The 17,328-nt window shown below is 42.0% G+C and overlaps 1 protein-coding gene across 3 annotated transcripts in view; it reads left to right on the top strand.

Moving 5' to 3' along the window:
• LOC117397130 (glutamate receptor ionotropic, kainate 4) overlaps positions 1-17,328 on the top strand; it is a 155,599-nt gene that overhangs the window by 97,041 nt on the left and 41,230 nt on the right. For all 3 annotated transcript variants that reach the window (XM_059009669.1, XM_059009668.1, XM_059009670.1), the window contains 4 exons: positions 1,475-1,572; positions 5,042-5,207; positions 10,009-10,187; positions 12,256-12,309. In XM_059009669.1, coding sequence (XP_058865652.1) covers positions 1,475-1,572; positions 5,042-5,207; positions 10,009-10,187; positions 12,256-12,309 — 497 coding nt within the window. The remainder of the gene's footprint in view (positions 1-1,474; positions 1,573-5,041; positions 5,208-10,008; positions 10,188-12,255; positions 12,310-17,328) is intronic.

The following is a 17,328-nucleotide window of genomic DNA, read 5'->3' as shown; positions in this document are numbered from 1 at the left end:
CCACAGCTTCCTCCTCAGCACAAACAAACAAGCCAGGCAGAGCACTGGAATCGTTATATTCTCGTGGCACAGACAGCTCTATCGATCGCAATCCACGCAGGTAAAGGAAGAATCATAAGCACGCAAATAATGGGGTCCAAATGCTCGATCACACAAACACACAAGAAATAGCTTTCAAAAAAGCGTGTTCCAGCTTGCCAGGCCCTGAATCTAATATTCTAACCTGACAAATGTGTCTTCCTTTAATCCGTAAAGTCACACGCAGGCTCAGGGAATCTTTTTAATTCCGGCACAGCGGCGCACGGGAGCAGAGTGGAGCGGAGGAGGGCTGCCGTGATTAGAGGATTATTTATTAATCATTTGATTCACTGCTCCTTTAATTTCCCATCAACTTTGCTGTGAATTCCGAGTCTCAGTCCAGTGGATTGAGAATCACTCATTATTTTTTTTAACATTTCCCTGCCTTCCCTATGACTTGCATACCAAATTTTCTGGCAACATATGGTAGTCCGGAAAGTCTTAATTAAAACACGGAGATTACAGTCTTACCTGAAATCATTTTTGGTCCATATAATAAAAATTAAAACAAATCAAAATGTGGCATATAAATATATATATATATATATATTAAAAAGCAGTGCACGTTAAAACTTTCAGGCATGGAGTAAGATGGATAGTTTAATAAAACAGTAAAAAACTCATAAAACAAGCAACATAGCAGCATAATATTAGCATAATATTAGTCTTGGGTCCTGATAAAATAACAAACACAATTTAGTGGTGTTGAAAAAAGATAAGGGAATTGCGGAAAAGTAATTTTATGCTATTGAGAGGAAAGCAGATGTTGTTTTATGGTCCGACCCCCATACCCCGCCCCCCCCCCCCCCCCCTCCCCCCCACCGTGTGAGTTCAATGTACTGGAGCTAACTGCTTCTTTGTCTGCTATGGCAATGCATTGTAAGTGCACAGTGGTTTTGCATATGCTTGTGTAATCAACATCATCCTTAATCACAAAGTGAAAAATGCAGCCAGCAGTATATAGACATATGCGGTTGCGTCATTACAATGTAATTACCATGTAACTGCCTGTGTTACAGTGTAATTGATGCAAAGTGCTATCAGTGTGGAAGCTAAAGTTTTAAAACCTCTTTACTATAAATCAGCTGCTTCAATTCTATCTTTGCCTCCCCCCAGTTCACCTTTTTAAGTACATTTTTGCTTATTGACATTTTTGCAAGAAACCTGGTCGTTTGAGATATTGCTGAAGAAAAACAGAATGGTAAATGATCAGAAATGTAACATGCTTCCCCCATTATGGATTACTGTGCAATTTAATTAGCTTTTTTATTTATATTTTTACCATATTTCTGAGTGTTATATCCCATGTTTCCACAATGCTTTACTACACTTTGATATGCTTTCACACGGCATAACTCCTTAGATGGCATTTTCTCTGCTTGATTCTGCCCTACAGTGTGCCAGATTTTGTCCAAAGGGGTTGTTGCCGTTCTTGGTCCATCTGCAAGTCCAGCTTCCAATTCCATCATCAGCAATATCTGTGGAGAGAAAGAGGTGAGTCCACTCGAGCCAGCGAGGATCAGCACTGTGGGGGGTCCTGTGCAAAATACTATAAAGAGGGGAGTCCACAAACACACACACACACACTGAAACACACACACACACACTCACACACTCACACTCACTCACACACACACACAGTAATGGCTCTGGCTGCTCTGCTGATGGAAGGGAAAGATGGTCTCCTCTCTCTGTGTTTAAATCAAAGGGAATTAAACAAGAAACATAATAAATTCATGCATTTGTGATTCGGGGGCGAGGGGGTGTGACGGGTCTATGCAAAGTCATGTTGGCAGTGATTAGGGTATCAGTACTAGCTAGTCAAGCATGATACATCATAACGTTCAGGACTACGTGGGCGGTCGACAAGCATTTGAAAAAATGATTAAATAAATTGTACAGCAAGAAAAAAAGATGCATACTCACTGGATTGACAGCACTGCAGTGCTCCATTCCTACCCAAGGGGGGCACTCTTTTCGTGTCAATCTTATTCATCTGCAGTGACCCTTATTAAAGAGTTTAAATAAAGACAATCATTAGTGCTGTAATGTCTGGCTCTTTGACACGAGACATGCCCCTGTGCCCGTGTCCCCCTGTGCTGGCATTTCTCAAATGGCCTGTGCCATATTTAATCTTTATCTTGACCAGCAATTAAGAGATAAATCCCCCGCTGTGACAGAGGTGCACAGAGGGCTGGAGAGCCCTTATTTACAACCTGCAAGGACACATGAACTCCTGCCCCCTATACGATCACTGTGCCCCTGAAGGCCTGCTAATCAAGTGCTTGTCAGTACAGAAAAGTGCTCCTATCAGCACCTCTCAGATCATCACAGTGCTTCACAGGGAAATGAAATAGGTAGCCTGTAAAGACAGGCCGGCAGAGGCAGTAATTGAAAGAAAACAGCACCGTCTCGTCTTCAGTGAGCGAAAATGCTGTGTGAGAAAACTCCGTGTTCAGCTTGTGGTGTTTTTAAGGCAGCTTGTTTTGAAAAGCACCTGTTGTACATGGAATATTGTTTCTGTGTCGTCTACCTTGGGGGGCAGAATAGGAATCCTGCAATAGCAACCTACTGCACAAATCCACCACATAATTGTGGTATAATTGTCTTTGCTTGAGGTCTGCAACTGAAAGACTACGGGTGCTGGGGTCAGGGTTGAGGGGGACTCTGTGACAGTCCCTTGTGATTACATCTTCCTGCTCCGCCATTCAAGACTTGAAAAAAGGTGGAAACTGTCTAATATATTAAACTACAGAATGCAAATGAGCGGAGCGATTACCTCTTGCCCTTCAAGACAAACCTTTGCACAGGGAACCAGTCAGTTTTATTAAATGCCTGGAACCCCCATCACCGGCTGTCAGAAGAAGAGAGCGATAGGTAACGCCAATTGCCCCCGGCAGGCAGTGCAGACCTATCCATCCACAGAGTAATGGTGCAAGACATGCAGCTTGTCTCTTTTACAAGACGAATTCCATAACTTTCTTTATTATTAAAATGTCAAGGCGCATGAATTGTTGTTTCCTTATGAAACTCAATGCCGTGCTCACTTTGAAACAATCTCACTGTCTTCCAAGCAATATTACATTCCCCCAAAATAGTTTAGCTTTCAGGAGTCATATTCTCCTGTTGAAACCACTGCTTGACGGATGACCATATTACTGCACTGCAGCACATGCAAGTGTACCATTAATCAGTTAACTAATTATATACACCAGCGCCACTTGCTGGACATTAGGCGTATTACAACTCCCTAAATAGCACAATGTCCAAAGGTGCTATCTGTGGGTAGTAAATGATTCACAATATCTACAATAAGGTATCCATCCATCAACCTGATTAAATGCAAATTCACATACACTAGATATTGCACTGTGTGGGCTTGCTGGAGATTTTTGTCATTCTGAACAATATTGTAGTGTGGATATTTCTAAAGTAATATTAGAGGTTTGCTGTGAACTTGTAACCTCCTATCCTGTTTTATCCATAGCTAAAATGTTTCTCATATCAGAAGCAGTCCTTACAATCTCCCGGAGTTCAGAAGGTCTTGGTAAAAAACAGGTTTCTTGAAACATTTTGTGTTTCCTTATCGCCAGTTTGTAGAACAAAATGACTCGGGTTTCAGAAATAGAAAGCTGCAGGTCACTAAAGTATTATTGGCTTAAAAACAAAAAAAAGACAAGAATTGCTGTACAGAATGATGAGAAAGAGAAGATGCCGTGTCTGGAAATAACAGTGTTGTTATCTAACTGAATGTGACAACGCACAGACAAAGCTGAGCCAATGTGTGTCGGCATGGACTCACGATTTTGAAATTGATTTGATTTTCTATTATCACCTGATCCCCCCTCTGTCACCACCCCAGCCAATGTGTGCTATGAGTGACCCGCACAAGAACTCAATGACATCATCAGAAGGAAGGATGCACTGCAGATGTGTACAGAGATGTTAGATGCCTCAGTGTATGAATAAATAACTATCATTTCTAATTGGAAATTACCAAAGTGATAATGGCTGGGAGCTGTTTAAACCAGCAGTGGCATGGTGGGTTATTGTGTCATCATTTCTTCCTGAATGTGTCTGTAATCTATGAAGTCATATTTGAAGTAAACATCGAGCAAACTGTCAGGGTTGACCGGCCTGTCCTCTTAATGAACGAAGGGGTGACTGAGGCAGGGCACCTCTGTGTGTTTGCAGGGTCTGTGGAGGGGTAAAGGGGTGGGGGGTATTGAGCTGACAGACAGGGGCAGACAGGCATGCACCTACCTCTGCTGAAGCGTATCGGCAGCCCATTACGTTTCTTCCACTCTCATTCTGGATCCAATTTAGCGCCGGTGAGCGCTGCCAGATAGACAGACTGAAGGCTTCTCGTTTTTTCACGGAGTGGTTGCTGCACAGACAGGTGCCGTGCAAGTGGTTTTTTGCAAGGATGTGCATGGATCCAGCATAAAGGCGTTGAAATCAAACTATTTCTTACTTTTGTCCTCAGGACCAATACAGCTACAACAAAACCTTATTAACTACTTTCAACTGCTAAGAGTTGCCTCTTTTTTAAGAAAGTCAATTGATTCTTTGAGGTATGGGCTGTTAGAGTTTCTTGAAGAGCTCAGATAGACCTGGGTCTATGATAACTTGGTACATGGCCAATACATAGTAATTACCTCAATCACAATATTAAATGGATTCGCCTTCTTCTGTCCATCATGAAGCTAGTTGCACTATCAGTGACTGTCCTTTAACCATGCATAAAAAGTCGATGGTCAAGCTGAAAATATTTAATTGCTTTCCAGTCCACATACTGTAGGACTACTATCATGGACTGATGGACGTTTCCATACATCTTCAAAACTAAATAATTATTCCTGCACAGGCCCATCAAAGTCCATCAGATGCGAGAAGTTGGAAGTGAGTTCTGGCCTCTCTCTCACCCTCTCCATCTCTCCTTCTCTCTATCTCTCTCTTCCAGGTTCCGTATCTCAAGGTTGCTCCTGATGACATTCTGAAGGTCCAGTTCCAGAGGTTCACCACTCTGAACATGAGACCCACCAACACAGACATCAGCATGGCTGTCACTGGGCTCCTCAAATTCTTCAACAGCACCACTTCCTGCCTCATCTGCGCCAAAGCTGAGTGTAAGTATGGGGGGGTACCCCCTGCTAAAGTCTTGTGTCTGGGAATGCTGTTATGCTCAGTTGGCATGGTCTACTCACCACACATAACTATTGCTATGCCTAACAGCATTCAGTTTGTAGAACAGCAAAATGCAAATTTAGTATTCTTATCCAGTCTTCTTTTTATTTTGTATTCTTTCAGCAACTAAGAATTGCTCAGTTATTGACTCTTGGAAGCAGTTTTTAAGCGAATTTTGTTTCAGTGACGGTGAATGGACATGTTCATCGGTGATCAATCCTAGAAGAAGAGCTTAAGCACAGTCATCCTGGGCCATTAATAATCAGATGCCATTTTGTAGTCTGACAAGCACGGGAATACATTACACAGTGTCAGAAGCTGATTTATTACAAGCAGAAAATTGTAGCACATGTTTTACGGCACATGGAAATGCAGTAAATGAATGGCTGTTGATTAAAAATGGATTGTTTTTAAAGTCATTCAAAGCCAGGGTCGCCTGGTTAGCTGCCTCCCGATTCTAGCCCCAGGGCTGCAGCGTTTCCAGTTCCTGCTGACTTTCTTTTACCTTTGACCTTTGGAACACAGGCACTTTGCTAATAAAAACGATTGCTCTGCTTTAGGGCAGTGCTTGAATAGCAAAATGATGAACTCCTTGGCTGGTTAGTCATACGTTTCCTTTTGTTCCCCTCTTTTATTCTGATTAACTCCTGTTCTGGCTGATTCGCTCCTCCAATCTCATAAATGTGACCTTTTAAAGTAACTGTATTATGTTTTCAAGGCCGTAGTCAGCTATGAGGCACGGGCCTCGGTTAAAATCATACTGCTAATTATTTATTTTGGCTCTTTTACACGTTGCTTTGCCACAAAATAAAATGCATTTCATCCCTTGTTAAAAGTCCTGCTGATATCTATTGCCTTTGTGCTCTTCAAAATCTTTTACTGTCATTGCAGACTACAACATCACCATATGGCTCAGTTCATACCACCATAGCTGTTAGTTAAACGTGTTCGAATGGCTTCGACAGAGCCCAGGATTGTTAGCGACTGTGAGGCGGAGTAATAATGTTGATTAAAAAGAAGAATATATCAGCCAAATAATAAGGAATAATAAATTCCCTTGGTAGCCCACAGTTTAGCAGTTTAACCCATCTTATTAATATTCCAATTCTAAACCGCTAGTGGAAGCCGCTTGTAAACTGCAGTTTAGTGAATCCAGTTTCTGCACATTTGAACAATTCTATGCAATAGTTTAGAGAACAGGTTATGAATATTATTAGGTCATTTTAGGTAGGGGTTTGGGGGCTTGCCCCCGGTAGACACTGTAACTTACAATACATCAGCGTCTCGTGATTTTTCATGGCAGGCTATGGCCTTGGTTTTACATTCACATCTCATCCAGTGTGTTAGAAATTACACATTTTGTAATAAAAAAAGAATAGAGTGGAAACCTAGAAATACATAAAAAAAACTGATGGATAAAAAAACCCATGGAAATGTATCTCGATCCTCTTCACCTTTATGTTAAAAAACGAGTTACTTACAGTTACTGTACCTCGACTACTTTACTGCCAATCTTGAGTTCAGGGTTGAGCTCTGAATTACTTCAATCCAGTGAAGCCCATTCTAGCCCAGGTATGTATTACAACCATATCCTTAATTGTTTAATTGAACCAATCACACCTCTATTCAATTATTATCCTGTTAATTATTTAAAAGGTAACCTCTGAAACCTGGTGTGGAATGTCCCTCTAAGACCGGAGTTGTGCACCGCTGCATGAATCCATTAGAAACTACAGCTCTTTTTAGCAATGTAGTTCTATGTAGTGCAAGCGCTAATGAACAATAGGGCAGATCCTTTATTTAAGGAATTACCTCAGGTCACCTGCAGGGCTCAGCATTAGCCACTACAAAAAGCTATTTTCTCTATTGTATAATTTGGTTGTATGTAATAAATAAGGTAACAGTAGTGTAATTACAATGTAACTACAGTGTAGTTAATGTACCTGTACGTATCTTTCATTCCAATGTGGTGTCTGAATACTGTAATTGTGTTGTAGTTCATAAACGAGAATATTAACATTACCCTTCAAGGTTAAACCAGAACTTCCTGTCCTCCCAAAACAGGGCCTTTGTTTTTAAAATTCTATTGCTTGAAGTCGTCTTTCACACAGACAGGACCCTGTCCGACAGAGAGAATAGGGTTGTCAGGAATGACAGCAGGCCAAAGTGACTGTCCTGATGTGTGCCCTCTTGGTGTCTTTTAATCAAATATTGCAGCTCGTCCCCCTGCATGGCACGCGATAGGGACCACTGGCAGGCCTGCACTCCGCCCATCGGGATCATTAATCTTCTTCAGGTCTGACAGCCTAATAGAGCGGGAGCAAGTTATTAATAACTCTCAACCTGATACACAGTACCTGGGGAAAAGAGTGAGCGGTGTGTGTGTGTGTGTGTGTGTGTGTGTGTGCATGTGTGCATGTGTGCGTGCGTGTGCATGTGTCCAACGTGTGTGCGTGTGTGTATGTGTGTGCGTGTGCATGTGTCCAACGTGTGTGCGTGTGTGTATGTGTGTGCGTGTGTGCGTGCGTGTGCATGTGTGCAACGTGTGTGCGTGTGTGTATGTGTGTATGTGTGTGCGTGTGTGTGCATGTGTGAGTGTGTGTGTGTGTGTGTGTGCATGTGTGCGTGTGTGCGTGCATGTGCATGTTTCCAACGTGTGTGCGTGTGTGTATGTGTGTGCGTGTGTGAGTGCGTGTGTGTGTGTGCATGTGTGCGTGCATGTGCGTGTGTGTGCACGTGTCTGTGTGTGTGTGTGTATGGAGAGGGAGGTAATGCACCTGACAGATGTTCATGGGAATTAAATACAAGATACAATAATAATAATAATAATAATAATAATAATAATAATAATAATAATAATAATAATAATAATAATGTGTGCTTTAACTGTTTAGGTTAGTTATGGGTTTTAAGAAAAAAGGAATGTAAGCAATGATGCACAATATAACACTAAAAATATAAGCTTGAGTGAACTACAGTGTCTGCAGAAATGGGGGAAACTGATCAATATAAGTAGAGCTTTGTTGCATAGCTGTTAAACAGATAATGCCAAGTTATTTAGTTACTGTGTTTCAGCTTTGTTTCATGTTTACAGTAAGGGTTACTCTAGACAGGATAGACATGCCCTCAGTTAACCCTGTGGACGCTCCAGAAGTATTTCTGATGGGTTTCTGTGTATGAAATCAGTACCAGCATGGAAGATGGTTCATCAGACAGCAGAAGGAAGGTTCTCATTTCCCCTTCCCATTCTGTTTCAGGGCATTCATTAGATGAGAGAAGCAAAGTAATGGGATTTTGATGCCTGGCTCAGGGAGAAGGAAAGCCTTTTTTATTTTAATTAGAATAAAGAACTCAGGCCAGAAAAGTCGCAGCTCAACTGCCATGATGAAAAATGAAGCAGCTTCTTTCTCCAGGAAATTATGAAAAGGGGTTGTTTAGAATGACGCTGTCCCCTTCCTCCTCGTGCATTAATGAGCCCGAATGACAAGCGGATGTGTTTAGAACAGAGGGAGAGAGTGTGTGGTAACGTGTCACAGTCTTGATTCTTTCCTTGCCATTCCTGAAGGGCCTAGCAAACGATGGTATACTGCACCATCCTGTGAAATTAATATAAAAACTGCAACTACTGCAAGACCTACAGTGAAGTCTCTCCACAGGCACAAATCCAGTACTGTACATAGTCAGCTCTAATGAAATGCTTGCACTTGCCCAGTAGGGGGCATTAGTGTATATCCAATACTCGGTAACACTTTACATTAAGTGCCTCTAATTACTGTGTATTTACATAGTCGTTACATGTGTACTTACGCATAATTACAATGTTATTCTGCATAGTTACAATGTATTTAATGTGTTGGTTTACTGGCTTTATTCCCTGGAGTTCAGGCTTTTCCGTGGGGTTTGTGTGAAGTCTGCCTAATGAGCTTGCCGATCCTACTTTTTTTTTAAACACCTACAATTTTAGCTGCAATGTCAAAGGGCTCAGATTACATATATTTCTTCTATTAATCGTTTCTGTGCCTGGCTGCTTTTCTCTTATTTTCACGTGGGCCTGACTGAGCTAAATGATGCTCAGTGAATAAATTAGCTTGGAAATTACCAGGGCTCTGTGCTATGTGTCAGTGTGAATGAGCCGTGTGTCACCACAGCGAAAGACAGTGACCAGGGCTCATCTATCTGCTTCCTTTGGTTTTTAAGAAACAGACGTATGCAGGAAAAATAGCTGTTCATTAGGCAGACCTGAGAAATGATTTTACCATTTGCCCAGAGCAGTGAATTAAGATAGGCAAACAAATAGATCCTTCAAGGCTTTGTTGCTACCGGTTAGAATTGATTTTCATGATTTTCATTAGCTTCAGGTTCCCTTCGCTCTATGTATACAGGTTTTTATATTATATCATGACTTTGCCTCTGTTTTGTGTTGTAACTCTTGCCGTTAATTGTTAATAAATATAGGCTATCTATGTTGGTATGATTAGTTTTGTATCATTGGCAGTTCTGTACATTGTCTTATTAGAAATAAGTTAACTTCTCACTCACTCTCTCTCCTTCCTCTCTCTCAGCCTCCCCTAGTTGTGTACTGATTTCTCTCTCTCTCTCTCCTTCGCTCGCTTTTCTCACAGCCCCCCTCCCACACTGTGCCATACCTCACCCCTCACCCCTCACCCCTCTCCTCACTCTCACAGCCCTGCCTCGTTGTGCACTGTACCTCACCCCTCTCCCCCCTCTCTCTCTCTCCCTCAGGCCTACTCAACCTGGAACGATTGCTCCGTCAGTTCCTGATCTCGAAAGACACGCTGTCAGTGCGCATGCTGGACGACAGCCAGGACCCCACGCCGCTGCTCAAGGAGATCCGCGATGACAAGACCGCCACCATCATCGTGGATGCCAACGCAACCATATCCCACATCATCCTGGAGAGGGTGCGCCGCCTATGCAATCAACCCATCAACCAACCAACCAATCAATCAATCAATCAATCATTCATCCAATCAACCAATCAGTCAACTGACCAATCAGTCAATCAATCAATCAGTCTAGTTAGGGTTACCATATGACTCCATGTTCACTGGGACAGAGTGGGACAGTTCAGACTTTTCAACTCACATCGCAATGATTTGGGTGTAAGTTGAAAAGCCTGAACTGTCCCAAATTGTCCTAGAGTACACAGAGTCACATGGTAACTCTAAGTCTAGTGTTTAAAGGATGCAGGTAATTGTCATGTTGATGTCTATGTCAAACCAGAACTAAACCCTATTGTTTAATACGCAGCTTCTAAAATGCCACTGTTGTCCAGTGCTAGAATGTCACTTAGTTAAGGTAGTTTGGTTTCAAGGTTCAAAATCCCAGTTTGAAAACAACAACGCCAGTAGCTTTTTTTTCACCTTTGGCCGTGAACCCTTGACTGGATGTGCTTGCAAATTGAATTTTATTTTGTGAGAAATCGGCCAGGCAGCTTGCCCCAGGCGGCAGTGTTTGTTTGGTCTTTTCCATTTTGTCTCCTAAGTTAATGAGCATGGAAGGCCTTCCTTTTGCTCCTGGTTGCCATGGCTACTCCTAAGCTGAGAAGAGCACAGTAAAACACAGAGGCTTCTTTTAAACCCTGGCCCTCTCCCTCTCTCTCTCTCTCTCTCTCCCTCTCTCTCTCTCTCTCTCTCTCTCTCTCTCTCTCTCTCTCTCTCTCTCTCTCTCTCTCTCTCTCTCAGAACAAGGCAATTGGGCATCTGCCAACTTCCCACTATTCCTCCATTCATAAAAAAGGATGCAGGCATAGACTCAACAAATCTTTTTACTTCTATTATCTGTAGCTGTTTAGTTTGTATGAGAGCGAGTAGTTTATGAGAGGTTTTGCACACGCTTGTATTTTACTGCAAGGATTTATTAAGGTGCTGTTCTGTGATATGCAAATGAAACAATTATAAGATCTGGCTGGCAACACGTCATTTATTGCATATGAAAATGCTTCCTTTTGGATTGTAAATACAATATGCAACAGAGGGTGGCAGACTGTTCCATCATATTTGCTGCACCACTGGATATTATAGGTAAAGTAGCACAGCCAAACTGATAGATACAACTGAGCAGGAAAAATAACTGACCGACACCTACAGTACATTAATACAGGCCAGCACTAATGCCTGTTTCATTTTTATAATGATGTTTTGTGCATTTCTGAAACTAAAGCCAACCCTGCCACATCAATACCACATAGCTCCCATAATGAACCAATAAGAGCAGAATTAACTTGAATTGATGGGAGCATTGATCTGTTTTGTTCTGCCTTGCAAACAAGACAGATTAGGCCAAAGCAAGCGGCAACAGCTATTATGAAAAGTTAAATACTGAATGAATATCTATAATGTAGAAAATGAGCTGGGCTTTATCATGCATTGCCATGGCTTGAATGATGGTGCATTCATCCCATGGTCCCAGAATCTGTAATGTAAACAGTGGCAGATCTAATACCTCTCTGTATTTATTAAAGTGATTGTAATAAAATAGTTTTATAAATATGTCCCGCGCTCTTCTGTTTGCTATATATAGATCTCAGACGTGCAGTTGTGAAGGAAACACCACGTACTGTAGTTTCATTTTGAAACGTTCCCAAGATCTGACTCTGCTTGTTAAAATGTGTAATTTTCATCAAAATGTAAATGTCGCATTTTTAGATTTCAGTTCTGTCACGGAACACTTGTGAGGTCTTACTGACATGGAGTGATGCCGGTAAAAATAGGTTTAAAACGACACTGCAGATCCTTCAATAATTTAGACAAAATCCAGACCTCTGTAGAGCAGCATATGCTGAAACAGTTGGGGAGTAAATATTAAACATACTAAGCATATGGTGGCAGTACAAAGAATGTATTAAAAAAAAAAAACGAATCCTGAAAACTAGCTAGTAAACACGTTGCTTTGAACCGTGGGAACTCCCAGAGAGTGCAATTAAAAAGGGCTCCAGTAACTGTTTTTATTATTTGTGTTTCTCTGCAGGCTTCGGAGCTGGGGATGCTCTCCTTCTATTACACCTACATCTTCACCTCTCTGGTAAGGAGCTTTTGATGGATATTAATGACACTGGCAACGCTTTGCTTTAACCGTTCCATAGGAACGAAACTCCTGACCAGATGATTTAGAGCTCATTAATGGTGCATTAGTCACATGGTTTCGCCAGCCCTCGGCTCATTTAATATTTGTTCACCGTGTATCAGCGCATCGTTATAAATGCTTATTACTGATAGAAGCACAGTTGAATGCACACACATTACTGGGAGGTAATTGGGGCAGAGTAGGCGAGTGGTTGAAAGCCTAGTTGGTTATCTAACCGCTTCCTAATAAGGCTTGTAATTTAACACCAAATTCATTGGCAAAGGTTCTTTGTTTTTACTTGTGTAGATCTTGCGATTGTTTGTTTAAAGTCAGAGCTGTAGTATACAACACATTACTGATAACCATGCTACATTTCCAACTTATAGTATACTGGAAGTTATACTGGCACCTAAAATTGATTGACTAATTTTGGATTGAATTGGAAGTTCCATATTTCAAAGTATCAGGTCAGGGTCAGGGTCAGGGCCAGGGTTAGGTTTAGGGTCAGAGTCAGGGTCAGGGCCAGGGTTAGGTTTAGGGTCAGAGTCAGGGTCGGGTCAGGGTCAGGGTCAGAGTCGGAGTCAGGGTCGGGGTTAGGTTTAGGGTCAGGGTCAGGGTCAGGTCGGGGTTAGGTTTAGGGTCAGAGTCAGGGTCAGGGTCAGGGTCAGAGTCGGAGTCAGGGTCGGGGTTAGGTTTAGGGTCAGGGTCAGGGTCAGGTCGGGGTTAGGTTTAAGTTCAGAGTCAGGGTCAGGGTCAGGGTCAGGGTCGGAGTCAGGGTCGGGGTTAGGTTTAGGGTCAGGGTCAGGGTCGGGGTCGGGGTTAGGTTTAGGGTCAGGGTCAGGGTCAGAGTCAGGGTCAGGGTTAGGTTTAGGTTTAGGGTCAAGGTCAGGGTCAGAGTCGGGGTCGGGGTCGGGGTCGGGGTTGGACTGAGGCCGTGCAGCATGTAAAGTTAAACTGTTCTTTATTTTTTACACATGCTTTCTTCTTCCCTGTGTCAGGCAGAAAGCTTTTGTTTGAGGTGCATTGCGCTGGCACTGTGTGGAGAGCCTTCCATACTCAGCATATTTAAGCCCCTGCTGTTACAGAGACAAATATGTATTCATCTGTGTTCTGCTATCTCAGAATAGCAATTGATGAATGAGCTGCCAGCCCATTTGCATTTATAATTAACTTTTCCTAAATGATAGCAAGTCAGTAGCCAAAGCAAGACGTGGGTACATACAGAGTTTGCATAGCTGATGTACAGCATTAAAACAGTAATGCCTGATTCAGATGGAATTACGAGATTACAAAGTGAAGGAGACTTTTAACAGCAAACAGGAATTCCATTATTAATGCTTTTAGATATTTAAAAAAAAAAATGTATTCTTGTTTTTAAAAAAAAAAAAAAACTCTTTCAAGTCTGCTGCTGTTTCTTAGCAGACGTCCTTATCCAGGTCGACTTACAATTGTTATAAGATATCACATTATTTTTAAATACAATTACCCATTTATAGAGTTGGGTTTTTACTGGAGCAATCTAGGTAAAGTACCTTGCTCAAGGGTACAGCAGCAGTGTCCCCCACTTGGGATTGAACCCACAACCTTCTGGTCAAGAGTCCAGAGCCCTAACCACTACTCCACACTGCTGCCCTATCTATAGCTATATATCTATATATCTATATATATATATCTATATGTGTCCCCTGCAATAGGAAGTCACCCCTCATGAAAGCAGTAACCACGGTAACTAGGGCTGTGCGGGGGTATTCCTACTCCTAATCACCTTTAAGTATTTATCGGCAGCGATTGAATAAATCCATTCATCAATGTGTTCATTTCAAAACAAGAAACGCTGTCCATCCCTAAACTTTACAGCTGCCTGCTGTGCGGAGTCTGTTTCCTAGACTGCAGCGCTGAAAGAGCAGGTGAGGAGAGGCCATGCTTCATCCAGAGGAGTTAGGTGTGAGAAAGGGGTAGACCTTCATTATGAAAGGGACAGATACAACAGCTCCCAAAGTCCTGTCACAAACAGTGAGACTCTCGCCTTGCTCTTGTTTACATTTTTGTACATTTCGTTTACAAAGCAGACATGTTATGGCAATTCCCTTTTTTCTTTTCTTTTTTGTACATTTTGATTTTGACACTAGCTTGTTTCCTCGACACTTGTCAGCTCCAGTCGGCCCCATCACTAAGCCTGTTGTCATGGCGTTACTAAGGGGAGCTTGCGGTGGGAACTAACACTCTCTCTCTCTCTCTCTCTCTCTCTCTCTCTCTCTCTCTCTCTCTCTCTCTCTCTCTCTCTCCCCCCCATTCCCTTCTCCCTCTGTTGCTGTGACTTTACCCCTCTCTGCTCCCCCTCTTTCCCCTCTTTTATTCCCCCACTCTCACATTCCCCGTCTCCTCCCTCTCTCCCTCTTCTTCAAGGCCTTGTTCTCTCCCTGTCGTCCTCCCTGTATTTCCTGACACACTGTATCAGAATAATTTCAGACCATGCTTTCTTTGCCTGCGTCTGGGACTGTGAGTGTGAGAGTGTGATGACAGCTTGTCTGAGTGTTTTGACACGGAAGAACGTGAACTAATGAAACGTGAAAACAAACAGAGCTAATGTGAGTCAATGATCACTACACGTCCCAGACATATTGACACCTCCGTCATCTATCTCCTAATCTTCCTGTGTACCAAGCATAGCTATAGCAGACCGCAGAACTGTCAGCAATGTCAGCACACTGGGTTTAAAACAACGGCCCTTATTCACAAAACCTAACAGGATTATAGTAGCTAGTAAACTCAATCAGATTTTTTTTGTAATTTATTTTGTAACATTCTGCCTCCCACTGACAATTAAATCTCTAACTATAAAATACTTTATGATGATTTTCTGCTTAGTCTTAACTATTTAGAAATGTGTCTGTGAAAAACATATTTTTTTTAGCTCTCGTGAACAAGTCCTTTGTTTTGCTGGTTTTTATTTTCCACATTTTTTTTCCCCTTTGACTCGGGTAAAGCACTTTTTGCTTTGCCTCGTCACTTTCCGTTTACTTCCTGTGTTAAACGACCCTATCTGACCCTATTATCTGTCGCACATGAAGGATGTGAATAGGGAGAGGAAACCTATTACAGGTACACTTCGGAGTGATCGTTCCCCCAAGGGCTGACCTAGGATCAGGCTTACATGACAAGCACAACATGACATACATTAACTAATCTAATCACCACATCCCTGCAATTTGAAATAAGAAATTGTTTTACAGTTGCCTGCTCCTGATCAATGCAACCTTTACAAACTCCAATCAATCTTAATATATATATATATATATATATATATATATATATATATATATATATATATATATATATATATATATATATATATATATATATAATATATATATATATATATATATATATATATATATACTTGTGAGAGACACTGAGATGCAAACAGGAAATCTTCAGGTCTGCAGGCAAGTGCATAACTGTTGGACTTCAAGGACAAGATCCTAGCTGTATAAGATTTAAGCCCCTTTATGGAATCTGATCCTGGATCTTCGACCCTGTATACCCTTCAATATTTGACCACAAGCACATCCACTTTAAATTCTACCAAGCACAGCTCTCCCCTTATAAAAGTTCCCCATAGTGAAAGCATAGCAACGTGTAATGAAGCACAGTGAAAGCATGGTAAAGCACAGGTAAGCATTGCAAACCCCAGAGAGGTACGGTAAAGCATATTAAGAAACACTGCAAATCATGGGGTGAACTATGGGGAAAGCATAGTATAACCATGGGGAAAACATAGGAAAACTGCAAAAACTACAGTGTAAATTTACTAGGGTAAACTCTTATAAGGGTCAGGGGAAGATGTATGTGTCATCATACTTCTAGTGTTGTAACCTGATAAATGGCAGCCTGTGTTGTTCATTGTATTCTTAACCAGCCTTGTTATACTGCCTCTTGCTATAGTGCTGGTTTGGGTACACGTCCAGCAGTTTGTGGTATAACATCCTCCCTTAAATCCTCCGATGCTACACTGAGATAGCATATTATGCTAACAGCAGCACACATTATCTCTGGAGTTACCTTCTTTTTTCTGTCTCTGTATATCTTTTTCTCTGACATTCACTACCAGACGGGAGTTATGCCCTCTGTACCCAGCACCGTTTTCACTGTGGCTGTAATAATATAGAAAAATCTTGCTCTTTAAACAAAAAAAAACCCTGTTGAGGTGCCACTAAATATGATAGCCAGGGTTAGAGAGGGGCTCTCCAGGGAACTCATTACTGCAGGGACTATCTTTAAATCTTCCTCACGGAAATATATCAGAGAATAGCCGCTGAAATACAGAGAAAGAGATCATAAGAAAAGGGTAAAAACAAGGAGAAATCTGTAGTGATAAAACATGTTAGCATGGCCAACAACAGGCCCACGCAGAGCACTGGCGCATTAATGTACGGCAGGTGTCAGGAGACAGCTCTCCTAACTGTCAGCTATTCAGGTTTAATGGGGACGGTTCAGGTTGACACTTTCGCTTGGGATTTTTTCAAGGACAGGACGAAAGGCATGCATGTACTCCTCTCTGCGAGCAGTGTGTTATAGGCTAGAGCTGAACAAGTTGTTAAAGGTTTATAACATTCGCAGTGAGATTGAGAAGGGTTAGAGATGTTGAATATATAGGATCCCAGTCTCCTGCCCTCCCCTCCCAGTATCTCTCTCCCAGTATCTCCACTGCTGAAGAAACCTGCAATGCATTCCTGTCACTGAGACGGTGTGGGAATGAAAGCAGTGTCTCCGGAGCTGCCGTACTGTCTTCATGGCGATGAGTCACCGAGGCAATCTCTTTTTCACCTTTGCCGCTGACTGGTTTGCAGTCTGTGAAGCGATGGCTCAGAAGGGAAGCCTTCATTTTCATTCACAGCTGCTGCCTCCCTGAATAATACATTCCCTCGGTCTGAGAGAGGCCTGATAGATTCTGGTGACTCTACAAAATGTGTCTGG

The sequence above is a fragment of the Acipenser ruthenus genome, chromosome 39, assembly GCF_902713425.1.
Source record: "Acipenser ruthenus chromosome 39, fAciRut3.2 maternal haplotype, whole genome shotgun sequence".
NCBI classification, from domain to species: Eukaryota; Metazoa; Chordata; class Actinopteri; order Acipenseriformes; family Acipenseridae; genus Acipenser; species Acipenser ruthenus.
Note: the sequence above shows the minus strand (reverse complement) of the source record. Positions and strands in the feature narration are given on the sequence as shown.